This window comes from Trachypithecus francoisi, unplaced genomic scaffold, assembly GCF_009764315.1.
Source record: "Trachypithecus francoisi isolate TF-2019V2 unplaced genomic scaffold, Tfra_2.0 Lachesis_group5, whole genome shotgun sequence".
In the NCBI taxonomy this organism is placed as follows: domain Eukaryota; kingdom Metazoa; phylum Chordata; class Mammalia; order Primates; family Cercopithecidae; genus Trachypithecus; species Trachypithecus francoisi.
The window spans coordinates 5,187,294-5,204,605 of NW_022681470.1; the positions used below are offsets into that span (position 1 = coordinate 5,187,294).

Here is a 17,312-nt window from a genome sequence, read left to right on the forward strand (position 1 = left end):
TGGGGAAGTACAAGTACGTCAGTGTGGTGAGGGTGCAAAGAAGAAAAATGAAGGAACATAAGACTTGAGAGCCAAAGAGAGGAAGAATATTGTAGAGTCTTCATGCTATGATAAAGGATCCTAAATTTTATCCAAGGTTGCAGGGAGACGTGAAAGGATTTCAAAGCAAGAGCCTAACATGTTGAGAAAGATCGTCCCAGCCGCAGTTTGGAGAACAGCTAGGAAGGCCACCACAGGGGCTCCAGGAACCATCCAAGGATGAGCTATGAGCAGCAGGAGGACGGAGAGACAGGGCAATGTAAATGCTCAGGGACTTCAGTCTTAGAGCCTGGTGATGATGAGACGTGTGGGGTGAGAAAGATGGGGGAGAAAAGAGTGACAAGACTTCTGTGCTGGATAACTAGATAAACAGTGGGTCCACTGGGATAGGGAAGGTGGAAAGTGAAGCTGGTTTGGGAGCTCAGTGTACAGTTAAGGATTTAGAAATCAAATAGCTTTAGTCCTGAAGCTTTAGGTCCTAAGGCTATATACACATGGAACTCAAGCCACAGTACTGCTCAAGACACCTAAATCTTTAGCTCCCTGCTAAACTCTAGAACCTCCTATCAAGCTGCTTTCTGGATGTGTCTCCTTTATTGCCTCAAATGTACTTTAAACTCAGAGTAATGTAAAAAGCACACATCATCATTCTCCCAAATCAAGAATTTGAATTCAAAGAAATCATAAAAGGAAAGAGAATCTTTTAAGGAGAATAAAACTGAAAAAAAAAATCAATAAATATAGCACAAACAGATCTTCAGTGAACATAGCAATGGTAATTTCATTGGCTGTGGCATGGAAGTTGAAGTGAGAGGTGACAAAATAAAGACAACATGTATGGACAAATCTTTCAAGAAACTCAACTATTAAGAGAAAGAGTCAAAGAGGGAGATGGAATTACTGAAGTGGTTTCCAACTTTGGCTGCACGCTGGAATCACCTGGGTGAGTTTCAAACATACTGACAACTGGATGCTACTCAGCCATTTTGAGGTAACGGGCTTGGGGTACTGTTGGGACAATCAGATTTTTAGAATTTCTTGTGTAGCAAAAATTAAGAACCACAGATTACAAGAAAGATCGTTTCTTTCAACAGTAAGAGACACTTGAAAGTATTTTCCTGAGGATGAGAAAGAGACTGTAGTGAAGGAAAGATTGATTTGGAAAAGTGGAGCAAACAAATGGAATGAGTTCGAGGGGGTGAAGGAAACGGCGTCCATGGGAAGCGGAAAGGATGAGAAAGACGCCTTTCCCATTCAGACTGGGTTGGAATACAGGTGAAAATTTATTTTAAGGCATGGGGAAGATAAACAGTTGAGGTGGTCATCACCCAGTGGCTTTAATTTTCTGTGTTAGGGAAGTAAGACTCTCTGCTGAGAATAAGAGGAAAAGTGGTATTATAGAGAATTTGAGAAGAACAAGTGATGTGAAACAGTCTTTAAAGAAATGCATTTAAGATACCATCACTTCCCACCTGGACTACGATAATCACCTCCAGACAGGGACCGCGATAGTCACCTCCAGGCCGGGACCGAAAGTCACCTCCAGACCCGGACCGCCAAAGTCACCTCCAGACGGGGACCACCAAAGTCACCTCCAGACCGGGACCGTGAAAGTCACCTCCAGACCGGGACCACGAAAGTCACCTCCAGACGGGGACCACCAAAGTCACCTCCAGACCGGGACCGCGAAAGTCACCTCCAGACTGGGACTGCGAAAATCACCTCCAGACCTGGACTGCAATAACCACTTCCAGACCTGGACTACGAGAATCACCTCCAGCTGATCTCCAGGCATCGATTCTACTTCTCCTTCCAATCCATTGACAAAATGATTTTTCTCAAATATAAATGGCATCGTGACACGGACAAATTCAAAGCAACTCAATGGCTTTCCATCCCTTTTTCGACAAAACTGAAAATCCTTCGTATGGATTTTAAAGTCATTCATGATTCCATCCCAACGTAAGTCTCCAAACTCATTCCCACTACTCTGCTCCTCTCTCTCTATGCTCCAGCCATCAGGGCCTTCTCCAAATTCCTAGGAAGTGCGATCCTTTCCAGGTCCAGAGTCGGGTATGTTATTTTCCTGGGCCTGAAACCCTCTTCCCCTCTTCACCTGACCACTCATCAATGCTTTCAGGTCTCATTTTCAACATCTCTTTCTCAGGAAAGTCTTTCGTGACTACCTAGACGAGGTCAGATTCCTGTTACACATGACCACGGTATCTTAAACTGAACCTTATGGCTTTATCGCAATGATGATCGAAAATTCACTTAACAAAATATTTGTGTAACGTCTACTTCTCCTACGAGTTTGTAAGCTTTATGAGGAAACTGCATCATTCCTGTGACTACAACATTCCCAGCCCCTCCAGTTAATATCTGTTGAGTGTGGAATGAAGAAGAGAGAGGAAGGCATAAGAGGACTGCTAGAAAGCACTGAAAGAACCATGGACACTGAAGACTTGGAGTCTACAGCTGTGTCATCTGCAAGGCTGTGCGATTTTTACCAGCTGAGATCACCAATCTAGGGCAGAGAAGGTAGGTAGTAGGGTTTTGACAGACACAATTTTAAAAGATGGATAAGAAGACAAGGACATTTACAGAATATGCCTGAGTTTACTCTTATTAAGACTTAAAACTCACAGGGCAGAAGCTGTGATTTTTCTCTACACGTATCTTTAGGCCTCCACATTGCTTTGCACACAGTACATTCTCAGTATATATTTATTGAATGAGTTAATTATCATACATTGGAATTTTATAACAACATAGAATTTAGAGTACAAGCTGTGAGTCCACTTTTAAAAACAAACATGTAACGCAGTTGCTTTGGTTACTTGATGGACCACAACTTGCTCAATTCGAGTCTAGTTAGCAGTTTTAAAGCTAGGTCCCACTCAACTCTGTATTCTAGCTTGTGAACTCTTTTTCAAAGACTGCTCATTTCATGTTATCTGTTCCTTTTGCCTTAAATTTCTCTCTTCATCTGGTTACCATCATTATTCATCATGTAATTTGTCAGAACTGATTTCATACAGAGTGCATAATCACTTTTTCTTGGTTACTCAGTTTCTTACAAGTGTTTCATCTTCCGCATGTTTAATTTAGGGGTAGGAGATAAAGCAGGGGACTCATCTCTCCTTGATTTAGCCAAGGTTGAAATAAAATCTGGGTAGCTTCATAGCGTGCCTCTGGGAAACATGACAGAGGGAATCCAACAGAATGGTAGGATTTACAGTAAATTTTGTAATTTCATTTTATGGAATTTAACTGACTATTTTATCTGAAAAGATCAACATAAACTATTGAGAAATATATGAAAGGATAAAACATTTTTATGAACTCTAAATTATAAGAAATTTAACTACTTATATAATAACAATTTTAAAATTTAAAGTTCATTCAAGAACTCCAGCCTATGGAATCATCAATGGCATCATAAAAAACCTTTCTTCTGCAATGTGGATAACAGCAGAGTCCTTAAGTACCTTTGATCCCATGGACTCCCTTTCTTTCGTTATTTCCTTTTTCATCATGTCTTTCTCAATGGCTCTTTTCTCTTGCTGAGATGCAAGTTCTTTTTCAAGTCGCTCCGCCTGCCTCTCCAGCTCCTTCCTCAACTGGTCACACTGGATTAAAGCCTGCCAGGATAGAAGAGATTGAAAGGAGTTTAGAATTTGGAAAAAATATGGGGAAAATGAGATAATTAAGCTTTAAGTATATTTAAAATAATTAAAATCCACTATAAAGCCCATTAGAATAATTTTGTATTTGTTTATCAATACCACTTATTGACCTAAGAGAGTATCCAAATGTTACATTTATTGACATAGTTCAGTTTTCAAGATTAAAGCCATATTAATTAATCAATGACAAAATTCAGGTAATGAACCTTGATGAAGGCCACAGATGAGTCAGAATTTTAAAAAAGGGAACCAGGAAAACCAAGTGCTCGAATATTTTCAATTACGTATCATGTTTCTACTACAAGAAGCACATAAGCATCCAACTTAACTCATTTCTTATTTGCTCATGGATAAAAATTATTGGAATACTTCAAATGATAGATCAAAATACTAAAATGAAATGTTGAATATATCATTACACACAGGCATCTTTTGTTTAATACTATATAATAATCGAGTTTCCTTAAACATAACCAAGAGAAAATTTAGTTCACTCCCCTTAAACATACAACTGAAGTAAAAATTATGTAATAATCATAAGTTAAATGGAAAGACTCAAGACAGTATTCACTACTTAGTTTTATGAGGATCTTCCATTTCTGGTAAAGTTCATAACTGTCCTTTACTGTAAATTTCCCACTCTGCATTTCCAGAAATAAAAACTCTCTAACTTCATTTTGGCCACTTTTACAATATCTTTATTTATAACACCCAATAATAAAATATGATTTCAAAAATCCCAATTTGGAGAGGTCTTTTTTTGTATAAATGTATGGGGTACAAATGTAATTTAGTTACATACATAGATTGCATAGTAAAATCCCAATTTTTAAAAATCCTAATAAAAGTAAGGTACTATAGCATCTTATAGTCTTATTCCAGTGGCCCTTATGTACGATATCCACCTTACGTAACCTCTCTTTTCTCCTGAAATGGCAAAAAGAACCCCAGGTCTTATATAACTTACATGCTGCGTGATTATAAATTTCATAGTCACATTTGATTTTAATGGAGACTGAAATAGCCTCAGTAAGCACCGTAAGTTTTATGCATAGTTATGCTTCCCTCTGGTGAAAGCTATAATAAATTCAGACAATAAATATCTAGGATATGTGAATTTTCCTCTCTTCATCTGGAAAGCATTAAACTCCAATTTCTTTTGGTCTCTTCTGAAAAGTTTCTATGCTCTCAGGCATAAAATATAAAGGTAAAATTCAATTGTCTCAGATTAACTAATAAACAAATACAATGAATAAAAATGATTCTTCTAGGGAGTTAGTCCCAAGTCCAAATTCCCGCTGAGAATGCCTGGAAAAGGAAATTTTAAATTAGATATTAAAATAAATGAAAAGGCATACTTTTTCTATAATTTAAGCCCTTGGAGCTTGAAATACGAATTAGTTACTTTTGTGATTCAAAATGTAATTGCTCTTGCGAAAAATATTTCACACGAATCTAGTAAATGTTCATAACTCTCCCTGATATAATGAATACTACTGGTATGAATAGACAAAATGCTTACTTAATATAAACCAATATATCCAATCAGAAAGTTTTCAATTGAACAAAAACTCAGGAGTCAACATCATTAAGTATAGGAACGGCGGAAGAGACTGAAGATCTAAAACCAGGCTACCATGAAAGGCACCTACAGAATCAATTCAAAGAACTCAGTCAACTAAGGAACAAGCAACAGTAAATAATCCTGGCACGATAAGAGGCGTAATGCCAAGATAGGATGATACAGCGAAAAGCACAAAGTGAGAAGCTGTAAAATCATGTAAACAAAACCACTGCTAAGGCCTTGGTTTTGTGGATGGTCTTCTCTCTATTAGGACTAGCCACCACCAATGGTTGATGATGAGTAATGAGCAACACAACACTGATTACAAATATTAGGTTAAAACCTGGTTATTGGCTGGGCGTGGTGGCTCACACCTGTAATCCCAGCACTTTGGAAGGCTGAGGCGGGTGGATTGCTTGAGGTCAGGAGGTTGAGACCAGCCTGGCCAACATGGTGAAACCCCATCTCTACTAAAATACGAAAAATAGCTGAGCATGGTGGTGCGTGCCTGTAGTCCCAGCTACTAGGGAGGCTGAGGCAGGAGAATTGCTTAAGCCCAGGAGGTGGAGGTTGCAGTGAGCCGAGATGGCGCCACTGCACTCCAGCCTGGGCAACAAAGCGTGACTTGGTCCCCAAAAAACACACAAAACAAACAAACAAACAAAAAACTGGTTATTGATGTCTCTTAGCGTGTAACCAACAATTCCATATTATCAAATAGCTTTTAAGGCTAGGCGCAGTGGCTCACGCCTTTAATCCCAGCACTTTGGGAGGCCATGGCAGACAGATCACGAGGTCAGGAGATTGACACCATCCTGGCTAACACGGTGAAACTCCGTCTCTACTAAAAACACAAAAAACTAGCCAGGCGTGGTGGCGGTGCCTGTAGTCCCAGCTACTCGGGAGGCTGAGGCAGGAGAATGGCATGAACCCAGGAGGCAGAGCTTGCAGTGAGCCGAGATCACACTACTGCACTCCAGCCTGAGTGACAGAGTAAGACTTCGTCTCAAAAACAAACAAACAAATAGCTTTTACTTTTATTTGCTTTGATTTTAACATATATGCTTTGTCACAATGAAGAAAATAGAAAAGCGTAGTAACACTTGGAATCAGAAAAATGATTTATTCTTTCTAAAGATAACTCTCTCAACTGGACCGCACATACTAAAAGGTTTGGGTGTAGTAAACAAATATTTATACACTATTTCCATTAAAGTTTTCTCTTAATTCTAGAGTTTCTTCTCCTATTTTCCAGAATCCCTGTCGATTGAGTACCCCATAACCATTCAGTAAAGACATAGTAACCGACTTCTCAAAGGCTAGGTCAGTAAAAAGTCAACTACTATCAAATGATGGATCTTTATAGGAACTGAATGCTATACATGGGCAATTGCCATTAAATGATAGATCTTTACAGGTAACAAAGTTAATTCGGGGCCTGCAGCTGTTATTTCTCTCAGTAGTTCCCAAGTCCTGGCTTCTCGCCCTTCCCTGAACACAGCCCTTTCCTTGGTGGAAATGGCTGTAGGTCTTAGGAAGTTGGGGAATTACACATTCCCCCCATCCAGCAGACTCATTCCTGAAGGTACATTTTCTTTTCTGGGAAATTTCTTTAGCTGTGGTCATTCTATGTTGACATATTAACACTTTTTTCAAACACAGTTTATTGGACTTGATATTCCCAGTCCTGGTTTTATTAAACCAAAGGGTAGGCACTACTATCTTAGGCAGTCAAAACATTTTCAAAAACAAAATTTATATCTAGTCAACTAAAATTTTAAAACAGGAGACTTATTGTAGACCATATAAAAGTCCTTCCCAACTGCTAAGGTTAGTTTTCAAGAAATCTTTGTGACAGAATAATTCATAACTAAGGAATTAAGATCTTATGAAATTATACAGCTCACACCTGTGAATATGAACTTTAAGGCTTATAAACATTTTTATTTTTATGTAATAATAAAGCCCACAAAATTAAAAAGATTAACACATTTCAAGCATCTAACTTACAAATAATGCAAACTATTGATTTTAATTTATAAACCCTTGCTAACCAGAAATTTACCAGTCTATCCCTATGTATCATTTTTCAAGATACTTAATACTTTGTTTTTGTTTTGTGACAGATAACATGCCTATCAAGAAGCATTGTTTTCTATACTTGTGACTACAACTCAGTGCTTTTCTGATTTTATTTTTAATCCAGGTTTCTAATTCCTGCCTTTCTGACTCCCTGTAATCCAAGAAACAGAATAATTTGGATATTTCAAAAGGGGGAAAAAAGTCTTTGTAAATATTTGTTCAACCTACCAGGTTGCTGTTTTAAAAACTAATATTCAGAATATCCCATGTAACCCATAAATATGTACAATTATTATGTATACATAATAATTAACTTTTTAAAAAAGTTCACACCACTTACCCATGAAGGTATATGGCAGGATAGGTCTTAGCAAATTTGAAATAAATACTTTGCTCAAGTTGTTATGAGTAAAAAAGACAAAAAAATTTTTTTTTCCTTAGAGGGTTATGTCATTACAGATATGCTTATGGTAACTTCATGCCACAGCCTGTACCTTCAGGCCTTTCCACATACCTCTCAACAATTTCCCTTCCCAACACAAGCAGGCAGGCCTAAGGCATGGTAACCTTTTTATCTGCTTCTCGTAGCTTTATCAAGGTGTCTTGTAGCTTCATCAAGGTGTCACTGCAAAAACCTCTACTTTTTCTCACTATGTAGTCCCAGGTGAATTTTTTTCCTCTTTTAAAATTATCACCAACTGAGACAACTTCCATTTTCAAACAAAAACATTTATTGAGCACCTACTATGTGCCAGATACTTTGCTAAGTGGCATATATGGATTATTTAACCCTCTAAATACATTTTAATTGGTTCTTATCACTCAACTGAAGAAACTGGTACTTCAAGATATTCAGTAACTTGCCCAAATCAGAGACCTAGAAAGTGGAAGAGTAGGGAGTTTATCCAAGATAGTTCCGCACAAGAATCTATGCATGGCATTATACACTTCTCAAGTTATGTATTTATTTTCTCAGGCATTTTCACTGCCACTATGAATGTTAAATATGTAATTCCTTCTACTTAGCATGTGATACCCAAATGTCACACTAGATGGCAACAAACGTCAAGGAACTAAACGGAGTAACCATTTCATCGCTCAGTAATGTAAGTAGTAGGGTTTTAAATTAAAATATGTATGCCATCTGACTTTTTAATACGCTCAGAAAGCAAAAATTCTAATGTGTTTTAACATACCTTCCAGATAAAAACTACTAGACTTGCAATACATTTTGTCCTTGCATTCATTATTACTAATTTACTGAAAATGCTATAGATTCTTAACGAACAATAGTGTTGCTTGCTCTCAGCTACTGAATTTTTTTAAAAAAATTAATTACAAAACTTCACATTAATAATAATTGACTTCCATCCCACAAACATTTATTGTTAATTAAGACATAAATGGTCATGTGTGACATACAATGATAGATGTCACAGACCTGATTTCAAGGTCTTCCGGTGGAGAAAACTGTGTAAACAACTACCAAAATTATACACCACATCAACAGGAATATAGAGGAAAAAGAAGTTAATGCAAACAAGAAGGGGCTGGGGAAAACTTCTGGGAAGACTGCCACTGGACTTGAGCCTCGTAGATTCAACAGATATTTCACAGATTAATACAAGGCAGAAAAATATACCTTGAGCAAATTAATGCAAATGGCCAAATGTAGGTCACGTTCTGGCAACCGTGAGGGTGGTACGAAAGAGTAGAGTGTTCTGGCAACCGTGAGGGTAGTAAGAAAGAGTAGAGTGAAAGAGTAGAGAGTGAAAGAGAAGACGAGCCAAGCTGGAGTGGGGCCAGATTCGTCTTTTATTCTACTGCAAGAGGGGAGCTACCTACACAGGGAGATTTATAACTCAGGAATTATAACTGCTATGAAAGCACTGTGAAAAGTATGCTGGAATCAGATGAAATTTGAGGGAAACCAATTAGAAAGCTAGTGTAACTGTCTGCATCCTTGGTATAAGAATACCACTGGACACGGTGGCTCACACCCGTGATCCCAGCACTTTGGGGGGCCGAGGAGGGAGAATCAGTTGAGCTCAGGAGTGCAAGGCTGTAATGAGATACGATCACACCACCAAGCCTGGGTGACAGAGTGAGACCCCATCTCGAAAAAAAAAAAAAAAAAAAGCATGTGAAGATGTGAAGACTTGAACCAGGGCAGTGGTGTAAGAATGAAAAGGTGGGCATAGTTAAATAGAAATTTGACTCTGCAGAGAGAGAGTGAGCGAGCTTGGGAACTGATGGAATGTCAAGAGCAAGCATAGCGAAGAACCAAGATGTTTTAACGAACGCAAGCCAGGGCTGCGGTCAAGATGGTGATGCTTTTGTTTGAAGACGATCATAGAGAAAATGGTAGAAGGAAAAGGAGTGGTAGATGGGAAGGCGGAGCCAATAAACAGTTTGGTTGTGTAGAGTTTCAGATGCCAGCAGTGTATCCTCCATAAAAAAGATCTAGTAGCAGTAAAACACTAGGGCTGGGGCTCAGGAGAGCAGTTAAAGCTAAAGGCATAATGTGGGCATATTCACTGGTAATATTTGGCCACGTGAGGAGAAATGAATCCCAGGAAGTCAAAGCAACATGGGAGGAGGGCTGGGAACTAACTCTGAGGAACAGCCACACTTAAGGCTTGTGGAAAACAAGAAACAAGTTAAAAGAGACTTAAGAGTGGACAAGAATGGTACAATGTGGACCCATGAGAGTAATGTATCAGCTGAATCAAGGGAAAGAGATGGTATGTTATGATAGGAGAGTTAACAGGGTTCCAAATCTATAGAGTTTGAGTCCAGTGATGATTGAGATGAGGTCACTGGGTGTGGCAATCAGGAAGTGACCAGTGATCATTAAGTGAGCACTTCAGCAACATGAAATCAGGTTACAGTTTGTTCAAAGCCTGGCTGCGATGTGCTCAGAAGTGAAAGGAAAGCTACCAGGGTGGACAACTGTTGTGAGATGTCTGCCAGTGAAATGAGGAATGGACAGTAATAAACAGAGTGAAAGATGATCACAGGAAAGCTGCTTTTTGTTTACTTAAACGAGGGCTGTGGGCAGGATGAGAGGGAAAAACAGTGGAGAGGAAAGGATAAAGGACGCCAGAAAAATGTGATGACACAGAAGTGGGAGACACCAAAAATGGGGAGAAAGATGTTCATCTTGGGAAATAACAGGGCCAGAAAAGAAAGGAGAAATAAGGAAAGGAGGCATTCAAGGGATGAAAAGACGCTGAGGAGGCTCTTGTCAGTTGGTCCTTAGTCAAATGTGAAGTAGGTCATCTGATGAAAGTCAGGTGCCAGCAGTGGAGTTGGAAGTGAGGAAAGTGGAGTTCCTGGCTAAAGCATATAAGGTTTTCAACTGCAGAGAAAAGAATTGTTCAATAGTACCCACAACCACTGAAGGTGACTAGGATTACTCTTCAGTGGAATTCATTAAGTAGATTTTTTTTTTAAGATGGAATCTCACTCTGTTGCCAGACTGGAGTGCAGGGGCGTGATCTCAGCTCACTGCAACCTCCACCTCCCGGGTTCAAGTGATTCTCCTGCCTCAGCCTCCCGAGCAGCTGGGACTACAGGCGCACGCCACCATGCCCAGGTAATTTTTGGAATTTTAGTAGAGACGGGGTTTCACTATGTTGGCCAGGATGGTCTCGATCTCTTGACCTCGTGATCCGCCTACCTAAGCCTCCCAAAGTGCTGGGATTACAGGCATGAGCCACCGCGCCCAGCTATTAAGTGGCTTTCTTAAATGACTTCCTTCAGCAATGCTTGGGAGGCTCAAAGTAGTCATCAAAAAAAAAAAAAAGGTGTGATTGGGCCTAATTTTCACTGGGTACTTTTGCTGGCAAAGTAGGTAAGCTGGAAAGATAAGAATAAAGGAATTGTAGCGTGCTAGTGAGAACTGAGTTGCAATTTCCTTCCTCAGTGGATATTTACTCAGTACCAATTTATTATGTGCTGAGATCTATGCAAGATGCTATGGATTTAATGGTGATCAGGATGGAGAAATTCTGTAACCAAGGGACTAGCGCAAAGTGATTAACCATTGTTTAAGTTGTTACAGATAGCACTGAGCCAAAATTGCAAGTCATGTAGTCCAGGCATGTGCAATGGGAAAAAGCTTTAACCTCCTAATTGTTTTTATTTTATTTTAAATTTTTGTTGAGTCCATAGTAGATGCATATATTTGCGGGGTACATGAGATGTTTAACCTCCTCATTGTGAATACCACCAGCCTGGCAGACTGGCTGCACTGGTATCACCTGGGGCTACTCAGAAATGCCTCTGAGACCAATCTTCCTGATCTTGCTGCAGAATGAGGAGACAGATTTGAGTGTGGCCTCTTGCCTCCTTGCCAGTCAACTTGCAATAAAGCCTTTTCTTAAAAGCCAGTGCCATAGCATTGGCTTCTATGTGCATAGGGAAGCAAGCCCTTGGCTTGGTGACAATTTTAAAGTTTAACAGAGATTTCTCTAAGAACTTAATATAGAGCTACCATTTAACACAGCAATCCCATTCCTGGGATATATATAACCCAAAGGGATATATATCATTATACCAAAAAGATACATCAACTCAAATGTTCATCACTGCATTGTTCACAACAGCAAAGACATGGAGGCCAGGCACGGTGGCTCACACCTGTAATCCCAGCACTTTGGGAGGCTGAGGCGGGTGGATCACTTGACTTCAGGAGTTCAATACCAGCCTGGCCAACATGGCAAAACCCCGTCTTCACTAAAAATACAAAAATCAGCCTGGCGTGATGGTGCACACCTGTAATCCCAGCTACTTGGGAGGCTGAGACAGAAGAATCACTTGAATCCTGGAGGCGGAGGATACAGTTAACCAAGATCACACCACTACACTCCAGCTTGGGCGACAGAGCAAGATTCTGTCTCCAAAAAAAAAAAAAAAAAGACATGGAATCAATCTAGGTGCCCATCAATGGCAGACTGGATAAAGAAAACGTGGTACATATACACCAGGGAATGTATACATCCATAAAAAAGAATGAAATCATGTGCTTTGCAGCAACATGGATGTAGCTGGAAGCCATAATCCTAAGCAAATTAATGCAGTAACAGAAAACCAAACGCCATATGCTCTCATTTATAAATGGGAGCTAAATGTTGTGCACACATGGACATAAGCATGGGAGCAACAGACACTGCAGACAACTTGGGGTTGGAGAGGGGGGGCATGGGCTGGAAAAGTACCTACTGGGCACTATGCTCAAAAGTACCACTGGGTCCACCATGTAACAATCCTACACACGTACCCCTGTATCGAAAATAAAAGCTGAAATTTTTTTTTTTTAAAGTTTAATGAAGGATACAGACAAATAAGCAATAATAATACATTTTGATAAACGCTATAATAAGTAGTGGTTCTCAAATGGGGGCAAATTTGCCCTCCAAAGGACATTTGGCAATGTCTGGAGACATTTTCGGTTGTCACAACTTGGGGGAGGAGGGTAAGCTACTGGAATTGAGTAGGTAGAGGCCAGGAATGCTTCTAAACATCCTACAATGTGCAGAACAGCATCCAAAACAAAGAGCTACATAGCCCAAAATGTCAATAGCGCCAAGGTTGAAAAACCCTGCTATAAAGGCATATTAAGGTTACATCAAATCTAGGCAGGGGAGATCAGAGGTTTCCTAGAGGGAGTACCATGTGGGCTAAGACAGGTAAGGCTAGAGAAATATACAGGCAGTGGAGTGGAGAAGAATGTGCATGGCACGTACAAAGACTCAGAGGCTGGAGAGAAGATGGGATAATCAGCAGGGTTATCACCACTACCACTGTTTATTGAGAAAATATTTTGTGCCTGCCTGGGTTTGTATAAGATAATCAATATACATTTTAAAATGCAGTCCTCATTCACAATCCTACAAGTCACATATTCCTCCGTTTTACAGATGAGGAAAAACTGGGGCACGGAGAAGTTAAAGTAACTTGTCCAAGGTCACATAGCCAGTGAATGGTGGGGCCAGAAGTTGAATCTAGGTCTGGCTAACTCTAGTAAGCACATGTTCACTCCCTAAACGCTCCTCCCTTTGACGATAGCTGAGTGTACTGGGGGACAAGGTGTGAGAGGAGGAAAGCAGCAGCAGCCTTGGAGGGCAAAAGGGAGCCACATTATGACAGACCACGGGCATGGGAACGAATGTGGAGACTGTCTTGTAGGCAGTGAAAATTCACCAAAGGATTTTAAATCAGAGTCACATGATCAAATGTGTCTTTAAGAAAGATCGCTTCTGGCTGCAGTGTAGGGAGTGGAATGAAGGAGGGAGGCAAGGTAGGAAGAAGTGTAGTAGATAAATCCAGAGATTACTCAGCTTCCATAAGAAAAGTGTTAATGAGGGAAAGAATTCAAGAAAACGTTAGAAACTCAGATCTGTACTTAGTGACTGGTTAAAAGTTACAGGTGAAGGACAGGGTGAAATCCAGTTTTCTGATCAGAGCATGTTAGTGGATAAAAGTGCCATCCAGTAAAAGAATACAGAAGGGGCAGCAGATTTGGGAGAGTGAATATGTGAGTTCAATTTGAGATTGTAAAATTTATATTTAAATGGGAAGAAAAGAAGACCAGCCTGGACACAACAGATAAAATAAGAGATAAAAAGAATGCTGAAGAACTAGAGGCGAAAATGAAGACATGGAGCAGATTTAACCTTGACAGGGAGGAAAGGAGAGAAAAGGCCCTAGTCAGAGAGTGTGGTTTCAGAGTTTGAGATCTTAGGGGCACTTCAGTTCATGCGGGAGGTTGGTGTAGAAGTAGGGGATATAGTAGAGTTAAGGAAGCTGAAGAGTATTAGTGTTTTGTGTATCAACAACATGGAAATTCAAACATTTAAGGATGACAAAAGAGACAGAATGAAGGGGAAAAGGGTTAGATGTTAAAACTTTTAAAAAGGGGTCAGACGCGGTGGCTCACGCCTGTAGTCCCAGCACTTTGGGAGGCCGAGGTGGGTGCATCACCTGAGCTCAGGAGTTCGAGACCAGCCTGGCCAACATGGTGAAACCTCGTCTCTACTAAAAACACAAAATTAGCCGGGCATGGTGGCGCATGCCTGTAGTCCCAGCTACTTGGGAGGCTGAGGTGGGAGAATCACTTGATCCCAGGAGACTGAGGTTACAGTGAGCCGAGATGGCGCCACTGCACTCCAGCCTGGGCTGGAATGAAACTCTGTCTCAAAAAAATGATAATAAAAATAAAACTAAAATAAAATAGAAAGGGTCAAAGAGCGCCTTCTCGATTGAGAAATTTTATTGATTAGGGAGAAGAGAGATAACCCTGATTTCAAAGAGGAGTGTGATACGGTTTGGATACCTGTCCTCTCCGAATCTCTCGTGTTGAAATGTGACTTCCAGTGTTGGAGGTGGGGCCTGGTGGGAGGTGTTTGGGTCATGGGGGTGGATCCATCATGAATGGCTTGGTGCCCTATTAGTTATCCTGAGGTCTGATGGTTAGAAAGAGCCTGGCCCCTCTCCTCTGCGCTCAGTCCTGCTTCCTTTTGAGGCTTGCTCCCCTCTGCCTGCTGTCAGAGTGAAAGCTTCCTGAGGCCTTACCAGAAGTATATGTTGGCACCATGCTTCATATGCAGCCTGCACGACATGAGCCAAAATAAACCACTTACTTCTCTTTATAAATCACCCAGTTTCCACTCTTTCTTCATAGCAATGCAAAACAGATTAACACAGGGTGGTAGCTTAACTTCAAAGAGGAATAGGACCTGAGAGTAAGTGTCAAAATAAAGCCCCGGAAGTGGCAGTCGGGAGTGAAGTAACTGTGGTTTCCTCCGTCACACCCACATGAGATGACTGGACTGACACAAGGGCATTCGCGGAAGGTTTGGAAAGTCATGGTATGGAGGGACAGTTAGAGCTCAGAACCAATGAAGAACAGGAGAGTTTGAGGAAACAATATGGTGGGGAGTTTGGTAATAACTGAACCTAAGTTTCAGAAGGCATGAGGGTCAAATGGGAAGAGTTAGGGATGAACTGGATAAAGACAAATGGACGTAGCAATGGCTGACAAGAGGCTTAATGCAGAATTGAATAGCCCTAATTTTGTTTTAACTTCTATTTCAGGTTCGGGGGTACATGTGAAGGTTTGTTATATAGGTAAACTCATGTCACAGGGGTTTGTTATACAGATTATTTTATCACCCAGGTATTAAGCCCAGTACCCAACAGTGATCTCTTCTGCTCCTCTCCCTCCCCCCACCCTGTATCTTCAAGGAGATATCACTGTCTGTGGTTTCCTACTTTGTGCTCGTAAGTTCTTATCATTTAGCTCCCACTTATCAGTAAGAATATGTAGTATTTGGCTTTCTGTCCCTGCATTCGTTTGCTAAGGATAATTGCTTCTGGCTCCATGCATGTTCCTGCAAAATATCTGATCTCATTCTTTTTATGGCTACATACTATTCCATGGTGTCTATGTTCCTTATTTTCTTTATACAATCTGTCAGTGATGAACATTTAGATTGATTCCATCCATTTAGGATTGATTCCATCAATTTAGGTTGATTTCATCAATTCCATCGTTTACGTTTGCTATTGTGAAGGGTGCTGCAATCAACATTCACGTGCATGTGTCTTTGTGGCAGAATGATTTCTATTCCTCTGGGCGTATACTCAGTACTGTAGCCCTAATATTTTAATAAAACACTGAGATTAGTATATGGTTTAGACCAGTGCTATCCAACAAAACTTTTCATGATAATGAAAATGCTCTATATCTGCACTGTCCAATATTCGCTACATGTGGCCATTAAGAACCCGAATTCTATGCTAGTGTGTCTAGGGAAAATACATGCAACTTTAACGGATTATGGTGTGGACCCCAAATACAGTAATGAATCAACAGTAACCTCCTATTCTTCAAAGTGCCTATAACACCATCTGATCACTAAGTATAAACTGTTATTCTCCTTAGGTATGTTTGAGTTACCTTACAGTAAGTCCAGACTCAAAGATGCTACTAAGACCAGGCGTGGTGGCTCATGCCTGTAATCTCAGCACTTTGGGAAGACGCGGTGGGCAGATCACCTGAGGTCATGAGTTCGAGACCAGCCTGGCTAACACAGTGAAACTCCATCTCGGCTAAAAATACAAAAATTAGCTGGGCATGATGGCCCGTGCCTGTAATCCCAGTTATGTGGGAGGCTGAGGCAGGAGAATCACTTGAACCTAGAAGGCAGAGGTTGCTGTGAACCAAAATCATGCTACTGCACTCCAGCCGGGGCGACAAGGCAAGACTCCATCTCAAAAAAAAAAAAAAAAAAGAAAGAAATGCTACTAAATATGTATATATTATTATCTTTGGTATATTTGGATTTTCTCAAAACTTCCCAATTATTGGGAAAAACATTTGTCTTTAATCATATATGAACACAAACAAACAAATGCCTGGATGTTAAGATTTTTGCAGCACTGTAAATTATCAGCAAATAAAAAGATTAAGCATATAGGTCTCTCAAAGTATTATACTGTACTACATTCTCTGAACAGTGATACAAGAGTATTTGCAGAGGAATAAGAATTCTCCAAATAGCAAATTTGTTTAATTCAGAAAAGTCAACATTAACAGACTGATAATTCACTTTGTGTGTTTGAAAAACAGAGTTTAGTTACAGAAGAATAACCAAATAAATACTCAGAAGAAAAAAGAAAAAAAAAGACACTTTTATTTGCATCTTATTAGACTTGCCTTGGTTTTTTCAAAATTGGCTTCCTCAGATACTTGCAAAAGTTGTTTCACCTGTTCATAAGCACTTGCTTCTCTTTGCTGCGTATCTGCCAAGCTGCTCCTTACGGAAACTAGTGCAGACATCAAGTCATCTCTTTCTCTGTCAGCACAAAAAGAACATTCAAAACAAGAAATGATCAAATGATCATGTCTTCATAAGTTAGGGAGGAAAAAG

General features: G+C 40.1%; 1 protein-coding gene across 17 annotated transcripts in view; it reads right to left on the reverse strand.

Moving 5' to 3' along the window:
- The window catches only part of SDCCAG8 (SHH signaling and ciliogenesis regulator SDCCAG8), a 251,197-nt gene that overhangs the window by 176,113 nt on the left and 57,772 nt on the right, over positions 1-17,312 (reverse strand). For all 17 annotated transcript variants that reach the window (XR_004434333.1, XR_004434329.1, XR_004434327.1 and 14 more), the window contains exons 9-10: positions 17,099-17,237; positions 3,531-3,683 (exon numbers count right to left, since the gene is read on the reverse strand). Coding sequence is in view for 8 of the 17 variants with exons in the window: in XM_033199699.1 (XP_033055590.1) it covers positions 3,531-3,683; positions 17,099-17,237 (292 nt within the window). In the remaining 9 variants the exon portion in view is untranslated. The remainder of the gene's footprint in view (positions 1-3,530; positions 3,684-17,098; positions 17,238-17,312) is intronic.